We start from the raw sequence: 21,276 nt of genomic DNA, 5'->3' as shown, positions 1-21,276 counted from the left end.
CGTCCATGTAAGTTGTTATGATTTTGCTACTCGCTTTATAGTCCCCCCTTTTTAATGTTTTTTCTTTTTATTTTATTTTATTTTCTGTTTTTACATGTTATTTTTACTTATTTTTAATTTTTATGATCTATTTTATTTGTTGTTATTTTTTTTTTAAAATTTTTGAGTGCTCCTCACACTATTGTATTAATATATTTTGCTTCGGCTTTATTGATACAATATCAGAAAGCATTCTGTTATGCGGATATAATCGTGTGGGCTGAAGAAAAGATTATATCTTTTTTTCCGGTTTTTTCCGGTTTTTTAAATAAAATTTCATCCTTTTTTCTTTTTTTTTAAACTGTTGTTTGTTATTTTTCTACTTATTATTTCCCCCCCCCCTTTTTTTCATATGTCTATTATTTTTCTTTGTTTTTTTCTTCATTTTAAACATATATTTATATATATATATATATTAATTCTTTCTGTGGCTCTTTTTATAATATGTGTCCTATGTACTTACTCTTTAATATTTAATTCATGATTGTCTCTTTGTTGTGTTTTTATATACGTATGTGTTTGTGAAATAATAGCTTTTCACTGTTTATTGGATTGATTTTTGTGTTGAGTGAATAGAACATTTAGAATTCACGAAACGTAAGCTTAAAACTTTTCATTTTGTGAATATGTAAGGGACTAACTATTTTTTTCTTTTTACGAAAACTCGGAATTCCGTCATTTAACAGTCTAGTAAAGAACCATGGTTTGCCCCAATTCTTCAGAAGATTTTTTTTCTTTTAACTGACATTAAATTGATGGCTATATGTTCTTTTTGCACTTTCTTAAAACTTTTTACTTGTAGGAAAAAGGCTTCAAGCATAAAGTTACAGACTGTAAGGTTGAACTGTCGCAATTAAAAATTTCTTTCATGCGTAATCAATCTAACTATTTTGATGAAATAATTTGACGAGTAGTCTTAATTTGTTCACTTCTTATAAGAAGTAACAATGCACACAAAAAATTGGAATACAAACGAAGAACCCGAAGAAAATATATAAGAATTTTTTTTCTTTTATGGAAGGAAATTTTAGTATAAAATCACCACAATTAAATGAAATAATCCTTGAGTATATAATTTTAAGAAAATTAATTATAACAGAACTTATAAATAAAAGCATCTGTCATTTTTAGAACGTTTGTTAACCATTATATTAAGCGTTCACTATTACTTATAATCATAATTAATACATTGTCATATGTTGGTCACTGGAAACAATTTTTTTTTCAATTTATTGTCAGATGTAAAGCGTGCATGCAAGTATATACATTTTATTGGAAGAAATATTTATAATTTGGTCAAAAGAAGAACTTAAAACAAAAGGAAAAAAAATATCATCAAAAAAGCTTTTTACGATCACTGGTTATCCATTGGTTAAATGCTTTTTCCTTCTGGATTTACTCCGATAAACGCCACAACAATTCAAATCATGGGTTTCAAAAAGTGCCTCAATTGATGTTTGTCGTCGGATTGATTTTCATATCCTGCCTATCTACGTGTTTCAAGAGGACACAAAATACTTTTGCTTCTTCAGCATTCATATTTATATTAAAATCACCATCAAGCCAGTCATTATACCTTAATAATAAAAAGAATATTAAAATACTTTAAATTATTATTTTGGAAATACATAACATGGGAAAATAAAAAGAAAAACAGCAGCGGTCGCCATAGCAACGCATGCAATAACGGCGCATGCGCACTGTTTACTCTAGAACACTGTTGATAAGTGTATGGACGCCATCAAGCCCAAACCAAGACCCATTTTGCCAATGGGTGAAACAATAAACTGCATTCACAATTATTTCTGTTAACATAACTTTTTTGATATATTTTTATTTGTATATTGCTTTATATATTATATTATTGTTTTCTTGTTTGTTTTCTCTAGAATTAAATAAAGAATTCAAATTGCTTTTTTTAATAAAAAAATGAATGCTTACAGTTTAAAAACTAAACCCGTTATACTTTTTTCATCATCAGAAGAAAACAACTGACCAAAAGACCTTAGGTTGTCATTTTCTTACTAAAAGTAATTGAAATATTTCGAAAATATGCAAATTTAAAAGTTCGTGCTTAATCAGTGTCATTTAGAGATAAGGTGTTTGCACGTGGGAAATAATTAAGAGACGTGTTGTTACACGTTGAAGTAATACTAGAAGAATTTTCAAGGCGTTTTTTCTTCTTTGATCCTTACTTACAAAAAAGAAAGAAACACGAAGAAAATTAAGAAAAACAATAAGTTTTATTTACTGTGCATTAAGTTGCAAGTAAGTAGAACTCATAAAATAAGTTCAAAATGTAACATGAGAAAAATTACGGAACAATGAAAAAAGGGGAAAAAAGGAAAATAATAATAAAAATAACAAGAAACTGGAAGAAAAGAAATTCCGAAAAGAATGAATGAAAATCTGGAAAATAAAGGATAAAATCTTTTCATCAGCTCAAACATTTTTATTCATTTTTTTTCCTTTTTTTCGAAATTTTTTCTTCCAATTTCTTGTTATTTTTATTATTATTTTCCTTCCCCCCCCCCTTTTTTTTTTCATTGTTCCATAATTTTTTCCAAATTTTCTCTACATTTTGAACATTCACCAATTAACCAATTCAATCACACGGTTAGGCAAAATCAGTTTCCTTTTTCTCGAGTTGCAAGTACCCAAATTGAAAAAAAGAAAAATTAAAAATCTTATAAAGTATCCCTTTTTACGTGCTGAATGCTTAACTAAAATAATTATTATATTATAATAAAACAGAGTTAAAATGCACTTAATTCATACTTTTTTTAATCTCTAGTTAAAAGCTGTGTTATGAATGTAAATTGCCCGCTTATAAAACTTTGGTCCAACGCTTAATTATGCATTAAATTGAACAATGAAGTGAAGTTAAGTTGGGCCATATTATCAATTAATGAATTAAAGATGAATTAATTAACAACATTGTATGGTCAAATTTATATACATATTATAAATTTATATACACACTAACAAACTTTTTGGGAAGGAAAAACACATAAGGGTTAAAATTTGTATAGGAATCCATGACTGGAAATCTGGAAATGTCATAGTATATGAATTATGGAGTCTTGCTTATTATGAACTGTTTCTACGCGTGTCTTTGAGTAGATACTTGTTATCTAAATTATCTTAAATCCATGTTAATTTTATGTTTGCTAATAGTTGTCAAAATTGGCATTTGAATTGATTTAGTATTAGATTATTAGCCTTAAGTTAAAATTTGGCTACAAATTTGATAAGCTCTCCAAATTTTTAATTAGTGTAAAAAATCTAATATATATAATTCTCTTACGTGGCTCCCAAATTTTGGCTGTATTTCTTTTCCGCCGGTGGCAACGTTTGCTTTGTTTTGTTTACGTTACTATTTCTCTTACAAGGCGACAAAAAAAAAGCTTCATTGCAACTCCCCGAATGGCAACGCTAGAAAATCGACCAATGATTGCCGCTAAAAATGTCACATGCCAAATCTAGCTGAGGTGGCTCAACATATAGCGCTTTTAAAAACGGAAACTGAAATAACCAGAGAGCATCAGCTGCGGCAATCTCATACTATTAAGCTAGGCAGAAGTGAGTAGTCTTTGTCGATAGATCTCTATTTTAGTATTTCGTCGAAAGCGCTTTTTTTCACGAATTTATATATCACGAATTTATGGACGATTTTCGAATTATATCACGAATTATACTATAGCACATTTCTAATAAGCTCAACGAACTACATGTCATTTATTTGAATTCAAATTTATTTTAATGACTTAGTATTTACTAAAAAGATGTAATTTTTTTTTTTAAAAAAATGTTGTTATATGGATTTGAATGATTGTTTTGAATTCTTAGAATTTTGTGCATTTGCAATGTACTTAAGTTAATAGCGAGCGAAGCGAGCTTGGTTTGCGAAACAAACCATATAAGATTGCGTAGCAATTTTCGGGGGTTGGCGAGCGTTAGCGAGCAGGGGGCGCAGCCCACTTGTACCTAATAATAAACTAGCTTAAATGACCTTTTCGACAATAATTATTATAAAACATAAAATTAAGGTAATTTAGATAAGTAAAAGTACCTGTTCAAAGACCGTGGAAATAGTTCATAATAGGGAAACGTCCCCTAGTGGCCCACGAAGATATTTCCATCCATGAATTCTTGTGCAATTCTTAATCCTTGTGATATACTTATAATTACTCTATCTGTACTCATTTTATGTGCAATTTTGTAACTTTCTGGGCAGTAGGCTTTTTGAGGGTAAGACGTCTTCAAATATTTTCCAGTACTCTTCGGTTAGCCAATCGCAAGAAAATGCAACCATTTTTTTTAGTTCTTTTTTAAAATACATATACATCTTTTACATATTTTTGTTTCATTTTATTTTTAGTGTTTAAAAAATAAATAAAGGAAAAAGAAGAATGAAATAATAAAACAAAAGTTGAAGCTGATATTTTTTGGGTGATTTTTGCTTGCGCCTGGCTAATCAAAATGTAACCAAATGTACCCATTTTCCTTAACTTTTGTATCAAAAACTTATTGTTTATACTTCAGGCAGTTTCATTATTTTAATTATGGAAAGCAGGAAGTAAATAAAGCTTAGAGCTACTTACAAATTACTTTTATCTACATATTTCCTTTTCTGCTTTCTCAAATACTGACTTGAAGAACTATTGAATGTCAAATCCATGACAGTTTAGCGGGATTAACGTAAAATCACATCCATGATCAAGCAAGGTCAGCATTTTCATTATTTATTTTTTATATCGTGAATCAAAACTTGTTTAACAAATGAAAAAGCAAAACGCAACTTCGAGGATCTATCATTTATTTAATTTGCTTCTTTTGATCTTAAGTGACTTTGGGAAACTGACAATTGTCGATACTAACAAAGGTATATTGCCGATTTATTTTGTCCCAAATCGTGTTTTCCTTGTTTGAATATAAAAGAAGTAAACTCACATTTGATTTTTAATGTCTATGTTCTTCCCGGAAGATTTAAATATTTAATACATGCACGTTGTTAACACGTGCAGTTTATTAAATAATCAGTTTGCGAATGAATTGTGTTTTTAAAGTTATTATTTCCTTGGTTCGTAATGCTTCAGAATACTCTCTCAAGCACTACAGCTAATTTATTCTTAAAAATATATTTGAAACAAACTGAAAACTGGATTGGAAGGAAAAAAATTATTAATCAAAAAATCGGTGTTGATCAACACATTATGCGCCAAAACTGAAACACATATTACCGGCACAAATAATTTCAGCTAAAAAAACATATCCACATTTTTTTTTTAATTCATTAGTATCTACTGCCCTACTCAGTGTCTTCAAATCGTTAGATTAAACGAAATATGTTTTTAGAAGTTTCTTCTATGAAAATAAATAATACGCATTATCATTTAGCATATTCGAGATCAAAGTTGATAGTAAAAAATTACCAAAATCAACAACTTCCTCTGTCACGTTGGGCCGTAAGAAGCTTATTTCAATAGTGCCTATTGTAGGCATCCTAGTACCATTAGTCAATGTTAGTATACTTAGTACATATTAAAAAACACCGATGCAAGTAAAAATAGTATTATCTATCACTAAAATTAATTAAGCACTATTGGCGTTAATAACAGAATGGCTATTTTTACAGTTCTCATAAACAAATAAGTACCTTTTCTCCATTAATTTAACTTTTTAACGCGAAATTTATTTTCTTTATTGCAATTTGTGCTTATTTTTCTTCTTTCAAGGCACTATAGCCTGTTACAGGCCAAGTCCGTCTCGAGTACTTTTTACCATCTGGTCTATCCGCTGCAAGGTTCTTCCAGTTTCTCTTATTTATCATATTCATATACTTTCACTTTTTATATCATTTCATATACTTTTTAAAATACTAATTCAGTAACGTCATCACCTAACATGGCAAAATGGAGTGCCTGCAAATAACGTAGTGTAGGTATATCGATTCTGATTGGTTGTTGAAACGTGGCATTTGCTTAAGTTCGCAACTGTTCCTTCTATTCTATTTCGAGTAAGCCAAGCCCGTCAAGTACCATTTCTCTTTAATGACACATTCTATATTCTTACACAAAAATTCTTTCTCAAAGATTTCACTTCTTTAATTGTGTAATTCACTTAACACAATGAGAGGCATGAAGCCATGTAAAACATAAACAAACTAATTATGCATCAAAGTTACCAGATACTCAAAACGAAAATATATCAAGGTTACAATAAACTACATAAATAAATAATAAATCTAAGTTAAGTAAAATACTAGACGAGAAAGAATTATATTTCATCAAATCCGAAGTGTGATAAAGCACTGTATTGAATTAATTTCATGTTAAATAACCTTCTAACTTAAGTGGAAAAATTTAGCTCAACTCTAACACGCCATTTTGTTCATAAACGATCTACTGGAGCTGACGTGAGAGGTCACATGTGTGGGTGCCGTGATCTTTTCCTCTTCTTCTTGAAGTGCAATTACCCAATTATTTCCGTTGATTTTACTTGTGATAACCAACCAAAGGAAACCAAAAATAAATAATTCATCAAAATGTGCGATAAAACTAATTTTTAATTTATTAGAGCGATTCGCTTAGTATACTATAAAATCTTTATCAAATCCTGCGAAAAAATCTTTTTTGGGGATTTAGCGCGCGAACCAGCTGTCGGAAGGAGTTTTTACACTTTGTGGCAGAATTTTTATTAAGCATATTTTTTCATATTTTTATCATTATTTGGATTTCATATCGGTCAAAATAAGTTTAAAATTCTATATTTCGCATTTTAATGATTTATGGTTATGAAATACGGCATGGGATGCAGATGCCTCTAAAGGCGTTAAAGATTAAATCTTCTAAACACGGCTTACTTCCAAACAATATAATCTCAAATTTGCACTTATTTGCAGTTATTTAGATCTACGAAAAACAGTTATTCATCATTGATTTTTTTAAATTTACGAAATTAATTATTAATAAATTTTTGAATATGAGGAAAAAATTTTTTTTTCAAACTACTTCTTTTGGATTTTATACAGGGTTATTCATAATTCCCTCCGCCTGTAAAAGCCATTTTTCTTTACTACAACTGGCGTCAGTGGTACATGTTACTGCCATCTACCGACAACTGCTTAAATTAAAACTTGAATACTTTCGGAATAATTTCATGTGCTCTTTTCTGCCATATTCGTCTTCGTTTTTTTACTATAACGCTTCGAAACCCCGAGGGAATAATGAATAACCCTGTATTTTAGTACAAATAATAATTCCAATGATCTAACAGATTTTTTTAGTAACTATCATGTAGTTTTTTATAATTAAAATATACCAAAATATATTTCTACTGGAGATTACCGGGTCCAAACAAATATGTAAAAGGGTCACCGTTGTGCCATCTGCGCCAAAAGTTTAATGTAGATTGCTAGGTCCACAAAATTTTCGAGCGTATATTTATACCAAATATGGTATGAATCGGTTAAAAAATGTGGATTTGTACAAGGTACATACACGCATACATACAAACATTCTGATTTATTTATTAGATTTTTCAATCGTGATTTTAAGCACGTTTCCTCACAGACACGTTAATGTAAATTATCCTTAATCTATTATTTCTTAAGTGCTTCTAGAAATATTTACTTTTTATAAAAGCATATTTCACTTGTTAGACGTCTTGTTAATTATAGACATATTGTTTCAAACGAATAAGATTTTTTTCCAATAAAGCTTCAGATAAGTTCTTTGGAGGAAAATTTCAGTATAAATCTTATTAAGGGTTTATTCTCTCTAACCATTAAGAATATACATTTTGAGTTACCATAATCAATTATATTTTATAATAAGTTTAATTAAGCATCATAATTCTGTTTTTTAAAATCATTATTTCCTTATATTTTTACAGCTCTCAAACGTTCTATCTTGAATTATAGTAATTTCCTCTTAGATTAGAAAAATATTTATACATTTTGTTTCTGCATGACCTCTGTCAGTCGTAACCTTTTACAAAAGAAATAACGCAAAATTCTACAAAAACTAATTCACCATTTTATTATTCTTTTTCATCCATTCTTCCAGAAAACCAAAACAAGAAAAAAATGATCATATCTATAATATCAAGCTTTTAGCTCGCAACATCAGAAAATGCGTGTTATTACATCACGTGACCCTGACAACCTCTAACCTACATTATTATGTAATTTAATTCCAGATTAGCTTCTAGAAATATTTTTTTTTAAATCCTATTTTTCAAGTTTAAGGACTGGTTAATCATAGACATATTTTTAATTCAATAAAACATTGAAGTAAAAGTTTTATTTTTTAAGCAATTGTTTTATTTTTAACATTACGCGTTATGCTGTTTTAATTGCACAGTAAAAATATTAGTGTATCTTTTCATCAAAAATTGTTGCAACTACTTTACAGCAAAGTGTTGTAGAATTTTCTGGTGTAGTGAAACACTAAAAATGTTTTTTACACTATTTGGTGTAAAAGTAGCTGTCCCATCTTTGGTATTCTACACCAAGGAGAGTTCTTGGCGTAATGAAACAGTAAAAATGTTTTTTTTTCCAATTCCCGCCTGGGGAATGATTTACGTCATACAGGCATCTGAAGGGCAGATTTTTGGCCACTCTTTCAGTGACATCAATTAGGTGGGCCAACGTTGCTCCCACAGTGAGAACAGAAAAGGAAAGAACATCCATGCCTTGTCCGGGATTCGAACCCAGAACCTTTCTGGTGCAAGGGCAGTTCCCTAACCCCTACACAGGCCAGTCGGCAAAACTAAAAATGTTCTTTATACTATTCGGTGCAAAAGCAGCTGCCCCCATTCTTAGTATTTCAAACCAAGAACACTTCCTAAAGTAGGAAAGCATCAAGAATGTCATTTACGCTATTCTGTGTAAAAGTAGCTACCACCATTTTTGTATTCTTAACCAAGGAAGCTAATTCCTTGGATACAATATTTGTTTTTTCTTCTGGTGTTAGCCACTTTTCTTACAAATAAGTATTTTTTGTTTCTTTGATTTAGGAAAAATTTTCCCAGAATATGTGAGCAACATAAAATTGGGTACGTGCACTTCAAGAAGACAATCACAGACACCCACACATGTGTCCTATGACATCAGCACCAGCTGACCGAAGCAAAATGGCGTGTCAAAGTTGAGTTAAGTTTTTCCACATAAGTTACAATGTTAAGGGGGCACCCCCCGCTGAGATGGTAAAATATTAACGTTTTTCTTACATTTTTTTAAGTAATAGAGACAATGCAGAGATTCCTTGTTTTTTTTTATGTTATTTAGCTACAATTTAATTCTATTTTAAAATTTATTCTTTTACAAAATAATAAAAAATAAGTTGGTGGCAGCTCCTTGTGTGGCTGGTCATCAAAAAGTAACACCTCACTGGCCTCATGGATTTAGAAGTCCTGAAACTTAGGAAAACGATTCTGTTTAGTTCTTCTGAAACATAAAGGCATTACCTAAAAAGTAGCATAGCGGTTTTTTGATATTCGCAAAATTACCAAAATTGCGGCAACTTAAAAAAAAAAATTTACTTTTTCATTAAAAAAATATTCATAAAATACTAATATAAAATCGAAATATAAAAATAACAAAAAAATCCTATGCTACTTTCTAAAGAATATATTTTTACGTAATTTAAAATAAAGAACAGCTTATTTCGTTGTATAGATCATGAGAAAAACATTAGGCCAGGTCAAAAAACAGCGTTTTGAGAAAAACGCGTTTAATGTTTTGACTTATGTTCAATCTAGTAAATTATTAAATTAGTAATGACTAATCTTTATTCTGCAATTCCAGGTCCATATATCTTCTCCGTCAACAGAATGGATGAGACACAAACAGAATGTCGCCCCTCCTAATCCGGCTGAACGGGCCTTTCTACCTGCTTAGCGACGACTCTCTATTGTCCGATATAACTTCTAAACGAAGTTAGGTACCGAGAAATCGTTTTAGACAGACATTAGGAAGGGTACAAAAATTCGAAAAATGCAACAAAAAAAAATTCGAACTTTTGAAATATTCAGGGTGGGGTCCCCCCTTAATTAACATGAAGTTAATTATATACAACGCCATATTAAGCATATAATTTTGTTGAAATATAATTCTTTCCCGTCTACGCCTTTTACTTAACTTAGATTTGTCATTTGTTTTCTTATAGTAATCGTCACATATTTTTGTTTTGTGTTCCTGGCAATTTCAGTGCATAAATAGTTTGCTTATGTTCTACACGGGTTCGTGCCCACCTTTGTGTTAAGTAAGAAATATACAATAAAAGAATCGAAATCTTAGTAAAAAAATCTTTGTGAAAGAATCTTTGAGAAAGAATATTAAATGTGTCACTTAAGAGAATTGATACTTGACGGATTTGGCTTACGCAAAATAGACAGGAAAGAACAGCAGCTAACGTAAACGAATACCACGTTTCAACAACCAATCAGGATTGAGATATCCCTTCTACGTTACTGAAAGGTACTCCATTGTCATTGCAAAGATGCAAAGAATGCTTATTTATATGTGTACAAAGTGTGTTGCTTGTAGCTCATCGATAGATAGATAGAAATTAATTTTATATTCTGCTCTGGAATCTCATTTCGGTTAAAATGTTTTCTTTAAATATAAGAGGAATTATAAATTAATAATCGCAAACAAACTTCTTACGTTTCATTTGGAATACTTAAAAATTTCATTTATATGAGCACCATCTAATTTGGAGGTGGCATTTTTAAATTCGACATTATTTTTGGAGCTATTTTGACAGATTTTGGCTCAATTATGAAAAAACCATATTTTTAAAGTGTACTCATCTCTACCTATCATTATTTTTTTAATTAGTAAAACATAAGAATTATCTTAAAAGTATTGCTGAGACAAAAACCCTCTATAAAATATTGTGCCTGTGTGAAATTTAGAATTTGAAGAAAGTACTAGAATATATATTTCATCAATCGACATATATACATGAACACCATTGATTTATGGCTGAAACAATAAATGTGAAGCACATTTTTATCCATGTGACGAAAACATGTTAATTTTTTAATGATGAAGCACATGGTTTCAAAATGTGACCATTATTGAAATACGTAAAAAAGACAGAAATATATATTTTTTTATATTCTAACACCATTATGTTCTATTATTCATCATTTAATTATGTTCTAAACCAAACAACATGGTAATTTTTCAACGATAAAACACATGGTTTCAAAATGTGTCCATTATTGAAATGCGTAAAAGAGACAGAAATATATATTTTTTTATGTTCTAACACCATTATGTTCTATTATTCATCATTTAATTATGTTGTAAACCAGACACATTTCACGAAAACATGGTAATTTTTCAATGATAAAACGCATGGTCGTAAAACATGTTCATTATTGAAATCCGTAAAAAGAGAGAGGGAGATTTTTTATATAATATAACACACTATTCTAAACTGAATTTCTTAGAAACATTTCTTTATTTCAAGAACAACTGCGCATTTGTCTATTAAATGACAAGTTAAATCACACTTAATAATTATTTTTCGTTCTCTGTGCTTTATTCCAGTCATCAAACTTGTAATTCCACATAAAAAAAACTTAATGAACTAAGGAATACTTTTCTTTCATTTATCGAACTTAGTTCTTGAATTCAAACTGAAAAATCCATCTGACATCTGTCAATCCAAAAGGTGAGAACAGCGTTTCAAGGTCAATGGTTTTCCGCGATTCAATCAAATTCAATGCTTCTTTGTGTTCACTGATGGATTGTCCAACTCAGAAATTTTCAGTTTAATTCAATGACGTCTTCGGATTTAATCTTTGAATTTCTGAATACTATGTAATGTACTCATGACGTCACAGTGTGAATACAATTTTAGTTCCTACTTTAAAATAACCAATTCTTTAAATATTCTATTAAATTTAAACATGTTTTTAATCTTATGGGTACAAAGAATGTATTTCTTTGTAATGACGTTGTTTCCCGTTGTGAAATAACAGTAAAATCTACCATCAGTTTTCTATAAGAATTAAATTAAAAATAGCTTTCAAACCACAAAATGTTTTTCTCAGTGTAACACCTATACTAACAATAAAAGTATGGTAAAAACTACCAAAATATGGTACAATTTACAGTGTTCCTAGCTCTAGGGCACACTAAAAACCGCAGTAATTTTTATCGAAGGTAAAATTAACCGTAAAATTAACAATAAAATCTGGTTTTATAATATGTGATAAAATTTATTAAATGTGGCGAATTGAGCAAATTTTTATCATGATATCTTACAGCCTGGCATAAAAACCATTTATTCGACGAAATTAATTTTTCAGTTTTATATATATATTTTTTTAGTGAATGTGTGGCTTTAGTTTTGAAAATCAGAATTTCTGGTAAGCCTTTACCATATGAACGGAAAAATTACCAACTTATTGGTTAAAATAACGTATATTATGGTTTTTAATAACAGAACTATGTTTTTTTATACCAGAATACCCATTACCACACAATACTGTAACTTTACCAGAATTACTGTTTACTGTAATTTTACCAGAATACATGTTACTGTTTAAACTAAACTTTCTTGCACCTAATTACACGATAATATGATTTTCATAACAATGCAATTACAATCGTGGAAAGAATTTGAACGTTATATTTAATGGCTGAAAGCTCTAAAATTTTATTTCAAAATTAATTAAATAATTTTGAAAGTTAACAAAAATCAATAGTTAAAAAAATTGTCCTAGTATATAATTCAGTCATACAAACATTTAAATCATAAATCGATTCCACTTCCACTTAAAAAAGAGTTCTGATTCTTACTTTAAAATAATAATTATTTTTAAATAGACACAAAAAACACACCCAAGTGCAGCATCTGTTAATTAAAATATTAGGTAATGCGAAATTTGAAGAAATATTGAGATTTAGAAATCATGATCAACGAGTAAAAATACTTTCATCTTCTCAAATTAATTAAAGAAAGTGTAAAGCAGATAGACAGAGTATTTTATTCCCTCCAAATTTAAAAATTGATTACTGAGTTCGTCAACAGATAGCTCTATAAGTTTACAGTATCTATATGCTTTGTGTCACTTCAACCGAAAAATTTATACCAGTGTCAGCTTATTCAGCTCTCAGATTGCTACACGTTTTTGCTGCAAACCTTGATTATTTTGAATGCACTGCATTGCAGTTTTTTCTCAATTAGCTGCTCCATCTGTTGATGTATTCTGCAACCGATTTTGCAAAATAATTTCCTATGCAGAACTCAGCTAACCCCCAATTTTTTATCTCTTACTATATTTCTTCACTTGATTTTTTCAAACTGTTGGACAACTTTGGGGCATTCGATAGAAATTGTTTGTGAAAGAATGCGCTTGAAATATTTCATTTAAAAATAGTTAAACACGTTTTTCACTTTAAATTGATTAAATAATTAAATAAGTATTGCTTTTAAATAGTTATTTGAACTCGTATTGCTCCAAAATTAAGAGCCTTCTGAGATCGTGTTATAACTACCAATAAGTAAAATATGTTCTTTATTTGATTATAAAACGAGTAACCAAAAAAGGAATAATAGTCTTAAGTGTTAAAAATACGTTTGTTAATTATTTAGAAGATAATACGATTGAGAATAAATAAATTTTTTGAAAAAAAAATTTTAAGATCTTAATGTTTTTAAATGAATTTCATTTCACTCCGAACTGTTTTTACAACTCCGTTCGAAAACCAACTAAAAAGTTTAATCGGTTTCACTTAAGAGATGAGTGGAGATAATCTTCTCTTCTCTGTGTTGTTATTTGAGTAGAATTCAATTGTTTTGAAAACAAACTTTTCATCTTTTTTTTCAACATTGCTGCGATAATGTTGCTTTTTTTCTCACTTCTTCATCAAAATAAAAATTTATTTAAAATATACATTCAGAAATTGAGAGTTTTATCAGCATATTTAAAGTAAAACAACCAAACCACGTTCAGAGGGAAGTTCCCTTAGTTAGTAAAATTCGTAATTGTATTTTATTATTCGTTAATATTTTAACTTTTTCACTATAGTTAAATTTTCCAAAAGAAATATTTAAAATAGTGATAAAAGAATTATTATTCAACCATTTTAACCGTTAAACGGTAAATAGCCATAAACCATTAAACGATAAACATCTCAAAAGTTGAAGAAATTTGGAGCGGGCTCAAGAAGCTCCCTGTCGGGGAACAAGCCCAATATAAAAAATATTTTGAAATGGTGATTTTGAAACCATAGTGTTGTTCATTTGAGAATTCATGTTGTTAACGTGAACCATAATATAAATGCTTTGAACCATGCTGGCGAGCCAATTTGCTGCGAACAATTATTGCAGTTGTAAAGTTGAATTATAATTTATTACAATTGCAATCGCATAACAAGGTGATTAATAAATATCGTGTATCAAATTTAGACAGAATTATTTTTGCATTTAAATATGGTTTCATACATTTCAATATACCTAATTGAGTATTTTTTTAAAAAAAAGTAAAGGAGACATAAACTCCACTTTTAGGTGTGTGAGTTTGAGCTAAAAAGCATGAATTAAATTTTCGATTTTTCTACTCTTTGGATAACCAAAATTTTTGCAATGTTTGAAGGAATTAGTATAGATATTGTTCCGCCCTTTTTTGGTTTGACTCTGTTATAATAGAGCTCTCTCATAAAACCAGGTTCACTTTTGAACCATAATATGGTGCAAATTTTTTATGGTATAAAATAGAACCATATTTCAGTACATACTGATCTCCCTTATCGAGCAATAAAGCTTAAGAAATCTGATAACATATAGTTTATTTTAAAACCATATTAAGTTTATAGCCAAGGGCATCCATATTACAGACAATTTCCATAACTTTTAACAATGTATAAAAAATTTAAATAATTTGAAGTGGTATTGATAATAACGAATGCAATACCATTTGTGACGAAATAAACAGAAGAAAATTTAGTTGCTTTATGAATACTTGTTAAATTTATAGCTTTTTCATAATATTTTATGATTTTTAGGCAGTTAGAAAAGGCAATTTAGAGACACATATGACAGTTTCATTTTGTATTTCCGTTTATTTTCTTTAACCAATCATTGTTTCTTTTCCTATTAATAATTGTTTATTGCATATTGTTTTTTACTTTTTCAAAGACACGATAATATGGATTTACAAAGGAAACAGTTTCTTTTATCGATATCCAATCTTTATATTGTAATAATTTTTTAAAAAATAAGAACTCTTAATTTGATGGAAAAAAATATCGAACGCGTTTCCTAGAAACAGCTACGTTTTATTTTAATGTGTTAGATTTTGAAGAAGCATTTTTGCAATTATTTTATATAATGAAACTTATAAAGGTAAGATTCTTTTGCATTTCTTATAACTCCAATCTTGTACAAAGCTGTAAATTACCCAGAAATGAGGAAAAAAAGCGGTTAAGTTTTTTTTTCCGAAGGAATAATAATTATAATGGTTACATTTTTTATCTGGATATATTTTACTGCTCTTAAAAACAAGCCAGAATTAATACAGAAGCTCCCTACTAGTTTTTTCCCCCGGGGTATTTGTGATAAATTTATTGCACTTTCCTTTTTAGTTTGAATAAAATTCCCTTTTAATAAAAATAATATTTGTGTAAATTAAATATAATTTAGTGTAAATTTATTTAATCTGAATAACGAGTGATCTTTTCAAATACATTGAGAACTTGACACGATGGCTTTTCGCGATCTTTTTGGTAACTTCATGATCTCTCGTTCTTAGAACATTCGTTCGCTAACAGAAAAAAAAACTTTGAAGTGCCGTTTGAGATCACCGTTATTACTGAAATTTTTTCCATTTAAATAATTTTTCAATTTTCAATTAATAAATGATAATCCGATAATAATTGAGCAGTCAATAACAAAACATAAATAAATGATAATCTGATTGTGCAAGGTCAGAAATATATGGCGGGTGTGCCATCACTTCCTAACCAAACATCAATAATTTCGCTATAGATGTGTGAGGCTTCGTATTTTACGAGACCTCATACGATTCCTTTGCGATTTACGATGCCCCATATATCCCTACTTTGCACCAATGGACTATTATTTATTTTAAAGTTTACAAAACTTTTTAAATGATAAAAATTTTAGTAATAACAATAACTTCAAATAGCACATGACTGGGTTTTTTTGCTGTTGCACGGATGTTCTATGAGAGTGAAATCATGAAGTTACCAGAAAGATGGCACAAGGTCATTGGAAAGAATGGATTATAATTAATTTTTTTAGAAAAAATAAGTTTTATTTCATTCTAAAAAACAGAAATTACTTTCTTGTCAGCCCAATAGTATACTAAAATAGTATTGTGATTTAAAACAAAAATCAATCGAGTTATCCTTGTATGTCGTAATAAAATTTTTAAATTATAATGTTTCCTGTTCATTCGAAACAATTACAAGATCAAAAATATTTATTAATCATTTCGCATACCGTACTATCCTTGCAAGGGCTTACTCTTTTAAAATGATATAGACGCAACTACTGTTTAATTTTAATACAAAATAAATCACTTTGGAGGAAATGAGTATTATAAACTGATATAACTTTTTCTTGATTTTCAGATCGTTTCATTTTTTCGAAAAAACCTGAAACAGATCAAAACTTGTACATTAAATAAACAAGCAAAACAATCAAGGTCTACATCTAAAATACTAGTTCCATTATTGTTTATTCATTCTCACATTGAAATTAGGTGATTTTATCAGAAAATACTATAATTTTAGTAACGTATTAAATTGTAATAGTGATGCATATTTATCTTTCTTCCTTTCTTTAAAACAAATTGAGTCGAAGTCTATAATATGAAGTCCTTAATTTCCTGACACTTAATCAAAAAACAATTCTTCTATAATGTATCTGATCTCCTACAATTACTTATTTAAGTTTTAAGGATTTTTTTTTTAAAAATTGCAACATTTCAAAAAAAAAGGAACATGATGCACAAAGGACAATATTAAATAAGAGAAGTAATATTAACTTATATCTCGTGTTCTAATTCAAATAAAAAGCAATTTTCAACATCTGATAAGAAAGATTTAATAGAATTTTTATAATTTAAAAAAAATCTAAATTGTTTTTTCTTTTCATGTCCCAGACCGATGACAGTTTCTCAAACGTGGCGTTTTAAAAAATAAAAATAATTTCCTTCCATTATTTTTCCTATAATGTCCAAATACTACTAGTATCACAGGAAGGTAGCAAATAACTTAAATTTTTCAAGTGTACAATAAATATCACAGTAAATGTAATTATGTAAAATTGGAGACCCAAACCTTTTGACTCAACTTAATTTTTTACAATGGAGCCAATTCAACACTTCAGCCGATCAAAATCTTTTAACGTTAGTCTGTATACGCTCTCAGAGAAGTTTGTTCAATATTCAACCCTAATATCGATATCTCAGAACATAAAATTAGATTAATTTGTGCCTCATTTATATCTTGTTAAAATTTAAAGGTTGTAATTAATTTGAACTAAATAAAGGTTGATAAAAAAAGAAGTAATCACTCATGGGCATCATTTTTATATCTTATCTACGAGCTGGTAAAATGGGCCCCCACAGTAAACTTGAGAAATATCATTACCATACAGAACGGTAATTTAACCTGAATCTTGCTCTCCGTGTGGATCAAAGCACCGATATTATTACTCAAAATGGAATCAATTTTTTAAGAGTATAAAGTTAAACTCAACGCGCAAAACACAGATATCGAAGATACTCATACTTTCAGTTAACTTGGTTCAATAGTGTCTACCACAATTGGAACTGACGAAGATGTTACTTCCAGACTGATCAAAGTACGCTGTGTTTTTGGAACATTAAGTAAAATCTGTAGCTCTTCAGAGTTAACAATCAAATTGAAACTACTCATCTTCAATTCGACAGTTGAAGCCGTCCTACTTTATGGATGCGAAGCTTGGAAACTTACTAAATCTCAAGAAGAAGCCGTGGTGGTTCAGGTAATAAAGCGTTCGCCTCTAAATGCGGTGAACCGGGTTCAAATTCCAGCGATGGCTGGCTTCAAATCCCATACCCGTCTCGCACAGACCACAGTGCTGACTCTAAAATACCCTCAGTGGTAGTCGGAACCTGGGTTAGAATCCCTCTGCCGTCAAGCTAACCGTGAAAGGTTTTTGTGATTCTCCACTCCATGTAACACAAATATTGGTTATTTCCCTTAAAAAGTCCTTCGCGAGGATAAATTTCTAATACTTAATCCAGGAGTTCCCTTGTCTTCTGGATTGGGCTCAAAATTACAAGACTACGGAGTAGAACATTGGTAGTTGTAAACCCAAAAAAATTGGGTGGGCTGCTCAACGACGGTTGTAAAATAAAATAAATCTCAAGAAAACTCCTTGAACTCATTTCAAACTAAAGCTCTGTGCAGGATTTTCAAAATTTTTCTTGTAATTTCAAATGAGCAAATATACCGAAGGGCCAAAACGAGACTTATTGAGAAATTAAATGGCGAAGATAGACATGGATACGACACATTCTGCGAATGCCGGCCACTGAATTTCCTCGTGTGGACATCTGAGGGACAAAGGAAGCGAAACTAACATGGCGAAAAATAATAGTGTGTGAAAGAGATGCGCTTGGATGGTCAAGCTGGAGCTTAGCTAGGGAAGCTTCTTCGGACCGCAAGCGATGGAGGACGAGACTTAAAGCCTTATGCTCCATACTGGAGTAAAAAGAATAATCTTAATGAAGATGATTAAAAAGATATATCATATCAAGATCATAAATATATTCATATACCAACTATTCATAGAAAAAAGGAGAATAGGAACACCTATAAAATCTTATTTAAAATTATATTAACCCAATAATGTCCACAGTTACATTTTATAGGTTGTTCTAAAATGTATAATATTTACAGTGCTATCATATTTTTTAAGTACTTTTATAATAATATTTTTTAAGTGTGTCATGAAATATGCTTAGTTTTCATTTAATTCATATTTTATCAATTAAAATTCATATCAAGAGTTAGTTTGTTTTTTTCATTGCCGAGTCAAAAATCAAATTTAATCTGAAGAAAAATGCGCAATCGCTTAATTGTTATTTGATTAATTTATTTGAATTAAATATTTCAATGAAAAGAATATTTCTTCTTGGAATCTGGTGTATTGTTACACTTAGACCATTTTCAAAATTTTTAGCTACATCTCCAAATTAATTTTCATTTTGAAAAAAACAGATCTCTCAGAAGACATTTCTCAGTTGATTTCAGGACATTTAGTATTTATGTTTTCGAAATATTATTAAAATTTTAGGACATTATCATTATTGGATTAAATAAGTCAACAAACATTATGTCATAAAATATGTCTAAAATTATCAACAATCAAATCGTTCTTTTTTTATGCATGAGCACCAGTTTGGAAAATGATCCCCTTTTTTTCTTGGTGATTTCCGAGCTAATGAAAGGAATATCTTTTTTCCTCTTATTTGTTTAAAGTCAGTTATTAGGTTTTTTGCTTTTTATTGCGATAGCAATTTTATGGAGAAAAAAAACACTATTTTTAAAAGATTTGTAAGAATGATGTTATTTATAAAAACTGAACAAAATTACAAACAAAAAGAGTAATTTCACATTAATTCTTGGCAGAAAGCGACAGAAAACTATTGCCATTAAAAAATCACCATTTTGCTTTGAGAAAAATGCTGCTTATCCGACCATTATAATTGTATAATAATGATAATTAATTAATTTTCAAGTCAAGAAGTAAAAGAAGATGATATTACACCTAATAATCTAAACCTCATATATAATTTAGCAATAATTTTAGTTGAGATTGGGTGAAATTATCCACACCTAAAATATACTTATTTGCTTAAAGTGTAGAAAAAATACTCCGTACACCTCAAAAATAACCTCTCTAAGCTGGTTGCTCTAAAGTAGATTTCCATCAACTTCAAAATAACCTCAAGTGTGAATAAAACAACTTCATACACTTTGACTACTCACCATGGGGGATTGATCTTTATGGTTGTTTGTGAAGTCAACTTCAAATAAATAAACCTTGACACCTCAAAACAGCCTCAAATAAACCTTAAAAACGTCTTCAATTTTTGACTCATCTTTATACGTAAAAGTACATGTCTCTCTACGACTGATCGCAATTATTCTACTAATAGTTTACCCTAAACTAAAGTAAACCGCTAAAAAAATAAAAAATATATATTAAAAACTGTGGATAAAATTACCTAAAAACAAATAGCTCTACACTTTCCTATCAGAATGTTTATAACATATTCCTTTAAAAAATTGCTAAGTTAATTTTTTTTTCGTCCCTTAGTTTAATATTGTGAGAGTGGAAAGCGCGGATGGGGCAAAATTTCTCTGAAACAGCGGTAGTGGCTGACAGAGAAAAAAAATTCTGGTAAAATTACCGCATTGAACGATAAAAACTTTTCTTTCAAAAAAGTCCTAATTCTGGTAATGAAAACAAAATATACAGTATTCAAAGAAATTATTCGGTAATTTTTCAAATCATATGTTAATGATTTACGGGAAATTCTGGCTTTTAAAATTATAGTTCTTACTACTACACATTTAGCAATAAATACGAAACTGAAAAGTAAATTTAACCGATAAATGGCTTTTATGCCGTGCTGTATGGCACAATTATAAAATTAACAAATTTTACCACATTTATCTAATTTAAATATATATTATAAATTGATATTCTATCGTTAACCAAAACCATTACCAAAGTGGTACCATTACCAAAACCATTACCAATTTTGGTGTTCCAAAGTGGTAACCATTACCAAAACCATTACCATTTTTGGTGTTCCCATAGAGCCAGAAACACGGTAAATTTTACCATATTTAGGAAGTTTTGACCATATTTTTTTCTCAATGCCATAATTTTTTTATTATAGAAAGGCATGAAATCTTATAATAATCAGACTTTATCATTAAAAAACAACGCTATTAGTCTTAACCTCAATTGATAGTGCAATAAATTAAGTCTATATAGCAAAACTAATAATAAAACTATCCCTAAAGACGGCCTAATGCATTGTATAAATTCTGGTTCAAATTATGGTAAAAAGTACTGACGCCTTGAGAAGTGGTACTTTTTATCGCAAAGTATCATTTAACCAAAATCTGTTCTATAGTAATTTTTGCAGTAATATTTTCTTTAAAGTCGCTCAATTACTGTA

At 29.4% G+C, this 21,276-nt stretch overlaps 1 protein-coding gene and 1 long non-coding RNA gene across 2 annotated transcripts in view; both read right to left on the bottom strand.

The window, feature by feature from the left end:
• The window catches only part of LOC122270490 (uncharacterized), a 44,331-nt gene extending 40,071 nt beyond the window's left edge, over positions 1–4,260 (bottom strand). Inside the window, exon 1 of the mRNA XM_071180033.1 lies at positions 4,231–4,260. Within this exon, the coding sequence (XP_071036134.1) occupies positions 4,231–4,245 (15 nt within the window). The 5' untranslated portion in view covers positions 4,246–4,260. The remainder of the gene's footprint in view (positions 1–4,230) is intronic.
• On the bottom strand, positions 1,253–4,224 carry LOC139425386 (uncharacterized). Its single transcript, XR_011636627.1, has 2 exons — positions 4,112–4,224; positions 1,253–1,615 (listed from the first exon to the last, which is right to left on the bottom strand). It is a non-coding gene; the product is annotated as an uncharacterized lncRNA (long non-coding RNA).
• Positions 4,261–21,276: the final 17,016 nt, after the last annotated feature.

Source organism: Parasteatoda tepidariorum, chromosome 4 (assembly GCF_043381705.1).
Source record: "Parasteatoda tepidariorum isolate YZ-2023 chromosome 4, CAS_Ptep_4.0, whole genome shotgun sequence".
Classification (NCBI taxonomy): Eukaryota; Metazoa; Arthropoda; class Arachnida; order Araneae; family Theridiidae; genus Parasteatoda; species Parasteatoda tepidariorum.
This window is presented reverse-complemented; position numbering and strand designations above follow the sequence as displayed.